The sequence below is a fragment of the Hyalella azteca genome, unplaced genomic scaffold, assembly GCF_000764305.2.
Source record: "Hyalella azteca isolate HAZT.00-mixed unplaced genomic scaffold, Hazt_2.0.2 contig14481, whole genome shotgun sequence".
NCBI lineage: Eukaryota > Metazoa > Arthropoda > Malacostraca > Amphipoda > Hyalellidae > Hyalella > Hyalella azteca.
The window spans coordinates 8,132-20,193 of record NW_025944362.1 but is presented as its reverse complement, the minus strand read 5'-3'; the positions used below and the strand labels follow the sequence as shown (position 1 = coordinate 20,193).

Genomic DNA, 12,062 nt, shown 5'->3' with positions numbered 1-12,062 from the left:
CTCAATGAGGTCACCACGAAGTCGTGGCTTGTGAATTAAATAATCTAATCTTCCTTCATAAGACTTACCCTTCGAGCCTGGAACTATCCTTGTTGCAGGCCTTTGAACGCTCTCGACTAAATTTTTGTCCCTTCCAAGTTTCGGTGACCACACGGCGCTTTCAACGCCAGCGACAAACAACAGCTTAGCTCCTGCATCTAGGAACTCTTAAGAGCGTCTGATCAGTCCAAGATTGGATTCAGTAGCTTGCGCTTCAATTTACCTAGAAAATTTCAGCTCCTCGTCGACATAAACTCCTAAATCTTTTTTCTCGCTAAACTTTTTAATAAGAACTTGTTGCTACCATGACTTATCATACTTTAATCTTGCCGTTCATTGTTCTGCCCGAGGTCGAGTACTGTAAACTAGTCAGCATTAAAATGCGACTGCCAGGTATCAGCCTAGTCAACTAAACTATCAAGTTCACTTTATTTGACGCATCCTTAGCTGTATTAGAAACTTGTGTCGTAGGCATACATGGAGTACACGCTTGACTCTTCTTCCGACAGATTGTTAATAAAAGTAACAAACAGAATAGGCCTACCTATTACACAATCACCGATCCATTGGAGTGCATTTCTCTATATCATCAAAGACTTCACTTTACGCAACAGCCGCTCATGCGGATCACTGTCAAATGCTTTGCCAGGACGGTTGCTAATTCTTTGAGCAATCTAGAGTGGAAGCCGTCTGGTCCACAATGTTGGGATTCAGAGCGCTTGATAACCTCTTCTTCGGATTCTTCAAAGATGGGATTCCAGGCGCTTGGGAACCTCGTCTTCGTGGATTTCATTATAGACGAAAACCATGCTAGCAAGCTGCTCCAACGTAAGATTGATATAGTTCCACGAGAGCGGCAATCGCATTAGACACAAAAATAGAATAAATCGATTCTATTCTTCAGATTAAAGCAACGGGCTCTACTTCATTTTCAACTGTCGATAGCATACTGTAAGTAGTTTGGCGTACGTCTACATGAAAAATAAGACGTGTAGTTTAATATAAACTTCCCAGTAAAGCTACATGACCTTTGACATTCTGTGCGCCATTGAAACCTAACGAAATGCATACCTATAGGTGCATTATTTGTATTAATACTCAGAGAAATTGGACAAACGTCACTGATACACTAAATACAAGTGTGGAAAAAATTCCATTCAAACAATTATTAGCAAATTATTAGTAGCAAATTATTAGATTAAACTTTTAAAATATTGTGTTTACGAGAGCTTGCCTTCATCACGGTTAAATGCTTGCAATATATTTTATACTATACAAACGAGGAATCGGCCAATGCGCGTACTATTAAATCAAGTCCGGGCGACAAGTGATTTAAAGTGGCGCATATAGCGCAAGAAGCTCACAATTACAACCAAATAGAAGCAGCGCTGATCAATCATTTGTCAATAGAAAATTCATAAATCCTTTCCGAATAATCTTTCAAGATATTCTAAGTCTTGTGAGCCAGGAATACCTACATTTCAACCAAAATTCTATTTGTCAGTGATTAACTGTGCTGTGAAAGCAGGACAAACAAAAATGTGGCGTGGAAACGAGACTGGAACAAAAAACAATTCGGTTCAATTTTTAATTTCTTCTCGACATATATCGGGTGTAGTAACATAATTAAAAACGATACGAATCCCTTTCTATCCGATTTTTCCCTTCCGGTGGTAACATATCGGGTGTAGTAACATTAAGAAACGATAAGAATCCCTTCCTATCCTATCTCTCCCTTCCGGTTGTAACATACCGGATGTAGGTAGTAACATTAATTATTCAGAAACGATGCGAAACACTTCCTATCATATCCTTCCCTTCAAGAATAAGAATGTTTAAGTAATTGCTTAAAAACTTCTAACATTATTACCTCATCACTTTCCTTTCCGCTTTAGGAAGCGTACCACTTCAGGAAAAAAATCACCACGAGATATTTAAATGTGAACAAAAAAAAAACATTTCTACCTTCTCCGTGAAACCTGAAAGGAATTACAGAAAAGGTCTTCCGCCACACATAAAATATGGTTCCATTGCCACAGAGACACTACTGATTTAGTCGTTAACCTCAAATGAACGACCAATACTAATCATGCTCACTAATCGTGAACACATCAAAGATGCTTTAAACCTCCCACTAACGTTATTAGTATCGGTGGTGACTAGCAGCGAGGGCACGCATGAGAAGCAGGGTGTGGTTCTGGACATCGAGTGGTAACATGCCAGGAGGAAAGCCGCGCTTCTCCGGCTCCCCCAAAGTAAGGGGGTTGAGGGGGCAGTACTTGCGAGTGTGTGCGTCACTTCCACTGGCGCCGCACAGCTCGCAAACGTGCTGAGACAGCACAGGGCATACTACGCGCCCGGTCACATCCTGAAATGTGAAATGACGCGTCAATATACATTTTGAAACATAAAAACTCCTTAACTTCCATTAATACCAACTACCAAGAACTTTCAAAGTTTTGAGCGTTTTTTTTTTATCAAAACAGGGTTAACGATTTCGTTTCCCCGATACATCTGACCAGTAGTACAATTTCAAAGTAATGTTACGTCGAATTAAGAGTCAATTGTAAAAAAATGGCGGAGAAGAATGTGTGAACTACCAAGTTAGTTAAATCGATGCATAAAAAGCGTACAACCAAAACAGTGTGCAATGCCTAGGCGAAAAGTACCTAACCTTAAATTCGTGGAAAATTTCTTCCTCGTTGTTATTGCGACAAAATTTGCAGAACTGCTTCATTTTTGACGGACCTTTGTTCTGCCGATATCTCATTTGTTCTACGAGTAATTTAACCAATTCAGTGGCACCGTCACTCCCGTTAGCCAGAATATCCGTGATTACATCCCTTGCTCCAACTGCAGCCGTTCTCACACCCACACTTCCAATATCCGCACGGACTTCATTTTCTCCTACGAAGCTCACTACTATGCCATTTGCAGGTTTTGACCCGTCGTTAAAAAACATCGTCGTTTCTGTGGAGTCCTAAATAAGATAAATACAAAATAAATCAAATATCTTACACTTTCATTCTTCTAATGAGATACATGGATGTCAAAAGCTTTAGGTGTATTGTTACGGAGCAACGGAGGTTAGGTGCGATAGCCAATTCCAGCCTTCTTCTCAACCTCAGGGCCGGTACCGGCGGTACGTTACATTACTAAAACAGATTTACATTGCTAAAAATAAAATAATAGATTAAAAGCCGTTATATAAAGGTGTTTAATTCTTTAACTAGATAGGCAAGATCAAAAGTGGGCATCCAGGGTTAATCGAAAGTAATGAAACAATTCACTGATCAAGAAGAAAAATTGCACAGTGTATGTCGCGGAGACAACGGGACGGGCATTGAAACGGATTAGTTAAACTCTAAACCTTCATTACTCGTTCAAGATAAATTTTAATAGTGAAAATTACATCAGAAGTAATCGAAAAGATTTGTCAAGTCACTAACATTATCAATCACATATTCACTTCAATGTCTACAACTACAAGACAATAAACTCTACAGCACCAGCCATGCGCACATCCCTACAACCCGTGCGAGTGCAATGCCTCGAATGCGAGCTGAACAGCCTGAACTGACCAGACAGCGATGAAGGGTTTGTGGTTCGCCACTACTTTGTCAGTTCGTGGTTTCTGACGAAACGCCTTCCACCAGTTAGAATTAACACCCATTATCGAATTATGGGAATGAGCTTGATTTCAATTTATAAATAAATTAACCAAAATTGTACTATGAAAGCTAAACTATGCCAAGGAATTCATACTAGTACACAAGGAAATCTAATTGTTACCTAATCAACGAGTAAGGACGGGGGAGGGGCGTATGCACTGTCGAAATATATATGGTTTGAGTTTGTGTAATCCAGTGGTTCCCAAACTTTTTCAGGCTGGCGGCTGAAAACTTTTCAGGCTGGCGGCTCTGGCTTCCTAGTAAATTTCTAGCGCTCCACAGACACGTTTAAAAACATACGCCTCTTTCTTGAAATTTAGTACGCTGCAATTTTAAAAGATAAAAGTTAAACACAAATGTGTATTTTACAAATAGAACCCCATTTAGTGAACTATTATGCTTTTCAGCGGTTTTAACTGTTTCAGCACTAGAAACCTAGGACGTCTCGTGCAAATTTACGGCCGGACTCATGGCCGGTCTCACGATCAATCTCCAAATTCAATTATCAAGTAATATCTCCCAAACTAATGAACGCAGCTCAATGAAACTTGGGACATGTATTCATCAGAACCTAACGGTAATGTTTAGCTCGTGAAATTTTTTTAATTTTCACCTTCATTCGTGAGTTATATTGCGATACAAGCCGAAATTTGCAGTGATCAAAGAATTTCTTCCAAACTACAGAACAGATTTGAACTAAATTTTGAATATACATTCCTAACTACCAAAAGGTGATATTTAGCTTATAACATTTTTTTCGATTTTACCTTCGTTTGCGATTTTTTTTTCATTTCATCATTCTTGATTTCAGATTTCGTTTCACAGATTTCAACGAAACTTTGTTTATAAATACATAACCTCCCAACGGTGATTTTTAGCTCGTGACAATTTTTCTATTTTGCTTTCGTTCGCAAGTTATACAGATATAGGAGAAACGACCAGCTTTTCTACCAGCCGGTTTAACCAAGAGCCGTCCGTATAGGTATAGCTGTATAACTCGCAAACGAAGACAAAATCGAAAAAATTGTAACGAGCTATACATCACCGTTGCTGAAATAAGGTATTTAAATACTAAGTTTCGTTCAAATCTGTTCAGTAGTTTGGAAGAAATTTCTTGATTATTGCGACTTTAAGCACGTATTGCTGTTTAAATCGCGAATGAAGGTGAAAGGAAAAAAACTGGCAAACGAAGGCACAATCAAAAAAATTTCACGAGCTAAACATTACCGTTCGGTAGTTAGGACTGTAAATTCAAAATTTCGTTCAAATCTGCTCAGTAGTTTGGAAAAAATTCTTTGATCACTGTGAATTTCGGCCCGTATTGCCATATAACTATATCAAAAACAAGTAAAGGCAAAATTCAAACAATTTTCACAAGCGAATCATTACCGCTAGATCCTAATGAATACGTGTACCAAGTTTCATCGAGTTAAGTTAATTAGTTTGAGAGATATTCCTTGATCATTGAATTTGGAAATTGGCCGTGAGACCGGCCGCGAGTCCGGCCGTTAATTTGTCCGAAACGTAAACCCAGGAGAGGTTAAATAAAATACTTAAAAAAACTTTTAAAAAAACACGTTTTTCTTGTGGACTAAAAAGTAGAAAATAAAATACTTAAAAAAACTTTTTAAAAAAACACGTTTTTCTTGTGGACTAAAAAGTAGAAAATAAATCATGGCTCGCCCCAAAAAACGTGTGTCGGGCAGATTTATGATTAAAGCGAAAAGCACACAACACACGAATTTTGGCAATTTGATGGTGAACGTTATATATATACTATATATATACTTTACTCAATTAAGCTAATTTAGGTCTCTAATTGCTAGTTTTTATGATTGTATCTGAAATTGTTAGGCGAAAATGGCCTGCATGCCGAATTTCAGAGCTCTAGAGCAATCAGAAGTGGGTTAATTTTCGTTGTCAATGTTAACAACAAACAAACAAACAAACAAACGCGAAGCTAAACTAAGAAAAACGTTTTAAAAAACAGATCTGGGTGAACTATCGCTGGGAGTCGTATGCTGCACGTGTTGTATACAAATCGTCAAATAAATGTTCGAACTTCTGACATAGACTTCGGACTACCGCCCCCCCTATCGCCCCCTTACCGCCGTCTTCTTCCTTACTGCCCTCCAAAATCTTTCCACCGCCCCTAGGGGGGGCGGTATCGCACACTTTGGGAACCACTACAGGACTGTAATCGAATCAGAGGCTCGTTCCAGTGACAAGGATTCCCAAAGGAAGCCTCTCCAATGCCACACCAGATGGATTGATGAGAAAAGAAGTAAGGTAACCTGTAAGAAAGCAAAGGAATTTCCTCAATCGTCAACACTAAAGGTGCTTGTACACAGGGATAGTGCAGACGGCTAGTAAATCTGGCTAGTGTCGGTCGCTTGGTGACTATCCGGCTAGTAAGCCTGTTCCTCAGTTATAATTATAGTAAGTAATTTCGAGACAACAGGCTCTGTCCCGGTTCGCAATAAAAACCGGGACAATTTTCAGCCCTCCGTAGGAATTCCGGGACGATACCGAGACGAGACGAGACGTCCCGGTTAAAATAGGTATCTTAAAATTTCCCGGAATTTATAGCCATTTTAACGAGACGAATCAATTATTGATGTGGTGTAAACTTTGGCTTACCATCATACATATATATATATAGAGCTGAGCAGCGCTACTTTGAAAGTTAGCGGCCGCTACCGCTACATGCTCTAAATGTAGCGGGCGCTACCGCTACCGCTACATGCTCTAAATGTAGCGGGCGCTACCGCTACCGCTACATGCTCTAAATGTAGCGGGCGCTACCGCTACCGGTACAATTGCTTAAATGTAGCGCCGCTACCGCTACCGAAAATGTAGCGGCCGCTACATGTAGCGCGCTACTGCCCACCTCTTGTAACAACTAACATGTTGACACTAGTAACAGGCTGAGGTTGACAACATTACACCGAAATTTTTCGTACAGTTTTATTCTGTAATTTATATTATGTATGTATCATGCTAGTTTTTTAATAATATTTAATACTATTAAGTAAAATCTGAAGGCTTTATCTATAAATGTAGCGGTAGCGCTGTAGCGGCAAAACATCATATCGCTACTTAAATATGTAGCGGGCGTTACCGCTACCGCTACAATTGCTTAAATGTAGCGCCGCTACCGCTCCTGAAAATGTAGCGACCGCTAGTAGCGGCCGCTACATATAGCGCGCTACTGCCCACCTCTGCATTTAAATAACCACTTGAGACGTATCCTTTTATTATTCTGATCGGAGCTCGGCAATTGAAAGGATTTTTGCTACGATTACATGTTGTGGTTTAATATGGTACTTAATCTTGACAGGAAAACAAAAATAAAAAAACACCATTTTTTCAAAAATTGTGTTTATGGTGGTTTGGCGGAGGCCATACTAGCTGTAGCTGGTGACATCGGCTGACTGGACAGACTTTGATTTGCCTCCAGCTCAATCACAGAATCAGATTCATCGATCTTGCCTAATGCAATCTCCTTCAACAAAAAGTTTGGAAAGTAATATCAACAACATTTTAAAATATAACAAAATTTAAGTTGGAAAAAATATAATAGTTTGATCTTCAAAAAAGAACTCGAAATATCCATGTGTATCCTTTCTAAATAACGTTAAACAAGACCAAGTGTTTGATAACAATTCAGGAAACAGCGCAATTGTGAAGATTTCCTGGAGGCGTAGCACAAAATTTTACTAAAGGCAGAGATAATCTAATACCAGCTTTAGTATTATTAGGAATATCTTACCAGGACTCTACTCCACTGTCTACTAATTGGCCGACTAATCTACTATACACTGCGTCCCTGCTCCCTATGCGCTCCACGGCGCCTGAACTCGTTCCGAACGCGTAATAAACTCGACTCATATTCATACGGTTCCCAAAAGTGCCATCAAAGCCTTAGTTAAGACTTAAGAGTAACATTTTTGATTCAATACTCAGCCATGCATACATCGACAGGTTTGCGGTGTTTGTCGGAAAACTAATTAACTGCCATGTCAGTTAGTCAGACAAATTTTGCTAAATCTGCAATTAACTCAATTTAACTGGTAAGTGTCTATGGCCCTATTAGTAGCAATACAGGGCTAACTTGTCATTCTTCAACCCATGTGTTCGAAATGATTCGTATCGTAATCGAAAAACTTGTTGTCTTAAATAATTAAGACAAATCTCGTCTCGTCTCGTTGTGTCTCGTTTCAAATCTGTCTGTCTCGTCCCGGTTCATTTTTTCCCGGGACACAAGTTTTAAAGTCCGGGACAGAAGTCTTGTCTCGGTTCATACGTTTATTCCGGGACAAATTTTACCCTCTGTCCCGTTATTTTTTTCCTGGAATTTTCTCGTCTCGTTTCGTCTGTCCCGGTTCATTTAGAGAAAATTATATCGAGACGCAGGAGTCTACTCCATATTCTAGCCCTTAAAAATACAGCGTCGGGAACAACTAAACCCTGACTAATAAGGTCTTCTTTCCGTTTCAAAATACTCGTTTCTCTCTTCATTTTATTGGAGTAACCATCATGGAAAACATTATACTTTAATTCATATTTTTGGAATATTTCAAAGAATAATTGAATATCGTCTGGAATCCACTTTGTTGGATTCCTCTTAGAAACATTTTCGTTCAATCAAGCCATGATTTACGTTTACGTGACCCAAGATACTTCACAGGAGCGGCACAGATGCTCTCACCATGGCTGCATCAGCGCTACTAGCCACTTCTCCAGCCAAGATATCAACACATCGTTGTCTCTCTCGGCCGCGCCTCGGGCACTTGCCGACGCATGCCTCTGAAGCGGCTGAACCCCTATACACGAGGCTAGTAGCGTAGACAGTTCAAGCGCCGGATGAACTAGCGGCTAGTACTATCCCTGTGTACAGGCACCTTAACTAGGCCCAAATTATCACACCGCACTTCATTATTAAATTACGGTGCAACTGTAAAATAGTCTTTAAAATTGCAAAATATACTTTATGATACATGGATGGCAATTTATAGTTAGGAGTGATTTGATTTCTAAAATAATATCAGCAAACTCTTGAAGACCGTAGAGCAGCCCCTCAAACATTTGCCACTACGACAATTTGACGTATTTTTTACGTCGATTTATGATCAAGTTGCCCCGGACCCAACCCGCGGATAACTTATCTTTAAAAATGAAACGAAAGAGGAAGGCACAGTGGGAGGTGTGAGCACCTGTCACTTGCTCTCTGCTGCAACCAACAGTTTCTCGTTTATTAAAACGCTGCTATAGGAAAAACGTTTACACCTCCTTTGAAGAGGACTTGTTCTCACGACGCGGAAACTATTGCCTCAGTATTTTCTTCTCAGTATATAATATGGGTTCATGCCTTCTTCCTCACAAACTATTCATTGACGCATTAAGCCAACCTGTCCGACATTTCTGCATTCGCGATTTCTTTCATTAACAGACCAAATATAACCTTTTGCTGTCATTGATTGACGTTCATTAATAAGCCAACTATAACCATCAGGCATTTTTCCTTTATCCAATCTTGATCCACTGAAATCGATCGACTGTGTTATTTCATCCAATCCTCTGAATTGATCGACCAATCAATTTGATCCAATCTTGATCCTCTGAAATTTATCGACCGGAAATTGTAACCAGATTTTTGTTGTTGGCCGTGCAGAATCAGTGTAAAAAGGAATACCTGTTTCGATGTGGAAGTATTTTAGAGCCTGCTTCTTTGGTTAATTGGGTTATTTACTGGGTTAATTTAATTATCATTTCGTCGTTAAGTGGACTTTCCAAACGCTACTCGTAAATGAGGTAAAAGCCCGAACATTAAGAAGCGATTCAGTTATTAATTTACAAGCTGCGAGTCAGTTTACCTTTAAAATGGTAATTCCGTTTATCAACAATCCGTGCTAAGAAAATTTCTGAACACTGCTGTAGAATAATGCAGTATTATTCACTGGATACATTTATGTCTTTTAAGGCGTCAAGGTTTGCAATTGTCAAATTATCTTTTTACCAGACATTTTCAAATCAGTCTCTATATGTCTAGGATAACTCACAGTATGAGCGATATAACATCTTAAAATGGTAAATATCGCGTGACGACCCTTTCGTCTACCGATAACTGATAACATGTATTGCGAAAAAGGGGCAAAATTTCGTTTAATGCATAACAGTGAATTAAGGGGTTGACATCTTTTCGACCGAGCAGTATATATCTCCACGCAGGCGCAACTGAAACTTAATGGCTGAATAGACTCTTTAACTCCCTTCGACTGCAGCCACGTACTTTGTGGTGCTAGTTGTAGGATGTTCGCGGCGTCAAACCAGCGAAGCGATTGATACATAGTTAGGAAGATCAATAAATCAAGGGCAGAAAACTACATAAGTGAGGTCTGACACCTCAGCAAATTGCTCGGGCATGGACTTCAAGGCCCAATTTAGGCGCTTTTCCACAACATTTTTGCCTATAGAGTAAATTTATGGATGCCTCTCACCCATCTTTTATGTCTGTAATCTAGACGTATGGATAGTTCACACCAAAGAATGTTATTTTGCTCCATTTCGCAGCAACTGAACCTCCTCATTGTACGCAGCAACAGTTTCCTGCAAGGTCAAGGGAGACAATTGGATCACTCATTAACCTTCCAAGCCTACTCTGCGTAACTTTTCAGGCTGGGGGCGTTGTGTCTAGCAGCTCAATGGTACATGACATGCCGCCTCTCAACGCAGCACTTCAATGATCGCTTGGTAATTTATCCTACCGAAGACGTTTCTCTGTTGGGATGCAGCACTCTCTGATCCCTAGCTATATCTGGAGCAATTCGCCAGTAATACTTTCTGAAGAGTATTGGACTGGTCACTGGAACACATGCTGGGGAATAAAACTTAGTTTAAATATCTCTGTACAATTTTGTTAATGAAATCCATCTTTGCTCTTTTGAACCTAATTCTGCTGGACAAGTCTGTGGTCGTGAGGTTTTAAAGGCTCCTATATGATTAAAGTGTGATGAGTGCAACAAAGTTCTAATGCTACTCTGGCGTGCTCGCAAAATTTACAGTCGTTTTCCGGCGCGATGCTTTGTGACCGGTGGGCGCAGATGACCAGCACTAGCAGAGTGTGCGAGCAAATTGTAATCGACAGTCTCTCGTGCCCCCTCCTCCAACGGGCCAAGTGAGGATCTGACAAAGAAGTCCCATTTATTTACCTCCCTCGCGTATCCTCGATGTTGCTGTAACGGTCAATAACGGGCAAATAAATTTAAGAATGTTGAACTGAAACGCTGGAGTATTCTGTTAACCTAAGATACCTAGATTTAAACCCAAGAAATTTAGGTTTGATTTCGTCGAAAATAATATTTATCTATTTCATTCAGAAGCATATTTGAGGGTGTTGGGTGGCAGGGTGGTCCAGTGGGTGTTGGGTGACCCAGTGGTTAGATCGAGTTCCAGAGTACCAAGATTGGAGTAGAGAGGTGTGGGTTCGATCCCAGCTCTGTGGGCCAGTTTCTGGTAAGAATCGGCAAGGAGGCCGGGCGGTTAGCAAAGAAATTTTGAAGCAGTGAGTTGCGAGTTAAAGCCCGTAAAATGCTGTGGATGTTCTGCAATGTTAAGAATCTGCGATAAGGCTCCGGCTTAAAAACGCTGAAACCACTGTATTATTATAATTATTATATCCGTGTCAGAACAGATGCATTGAAAATCCTTGCACAGGCTACGAACTTTCAAGCATACTGAAACTTAACGGATCAGGATACCGGAAAGTAAATGAAAATTCAGTATTAATCTATCGGCTGTGCCAATGCACTTAACGTCGTTGTGAATATAACGGCATGCAAGAGGCTGCGATCAAAAGACACTACCACCTGTAGACCGCTGCTTGTAACTGTGCAGGATACAGCCCAGGTCGGACATGTGCTAGAAGGATGCTACCCCTTTAGAGAGAGAAAATTTTCGCAAGAAATGGCAGGAGAAACTCAGACGGAAAAGCATGGAGACTCGGGTCAACCACTTTCACGATGTCAAGACAGCACCGACCGCACACGGTCAGTCAGCGGAGCTGGAAGACAAGTCAGCGGAGCTGGCAGACAAGTAAGAAGTAATGTCCATAGAACCAGACCTGTAAATAATGTAAGAAATAAACGCATGAATCAAAGTGAAAGTGCACAAAAAGCTTTAAAATGTTTTTACACGAACTCGGACTCCGTTTTGAATAAAAGAAGTGAACTATTAACTGTGATTGAAAACGAGCGGATAGACATTATTTGTATTACAGAAACACTCCCTAAAAATCACGGGGAAAAATTGTACCTGTTGAATTTCAGTTGCCAGGTTTTGATTGTTTTCATA

General features: G+C 40.1%; 1 protein-coding gene across 1 annotated transcript; it reads right to left on the bottom strand.

The window, feature by feature from the left end:
* Positions 1-1,613: 1,613 nt before the first annotated feature.
* LOC108669934 lies at positions 1,614-3,060 on the bottom strand. The gene is made up of 2 exons (XM_018157377.2): positions 2,714-3,060; positions 1,614-2,407 (listed from the first exon to the last, which is right to left on the bottom strand). The coding sequence occupies exons 1-2, from the start codon at positions 2,999-3,001 to the stop codon at positions 2,183-2,185; spliced, it is 513 nt and encodes a 170-aa protein (XP_018012866.1). The 5' UTR covers positions 3,002-3,060; the 3' UTR covers positions 1,614-2,182.
* Between the last annotated feature and the right edge of the window lie 9,002 nt (positions 3,061-12,062).

What these genes read in the sequence shown, in the direction of transcription:
- LOC108669934 (XM_018157377.2), bottom strand. Translation starts at nt 3,001, where the DNA reads ATGTTTTTTAACGACGGGTCAAAACCTGCAAATGGCATAGTAGTGAGC. An exon ending in AAATTTTCCACGAATTTAAG is followed by an intron (nt 2,408 to 2,713) that starts GTTAGGTACTTT and finishes TTCACATTTCAG; the next exon opens with GATGTGACCGGGCGCGTAGT.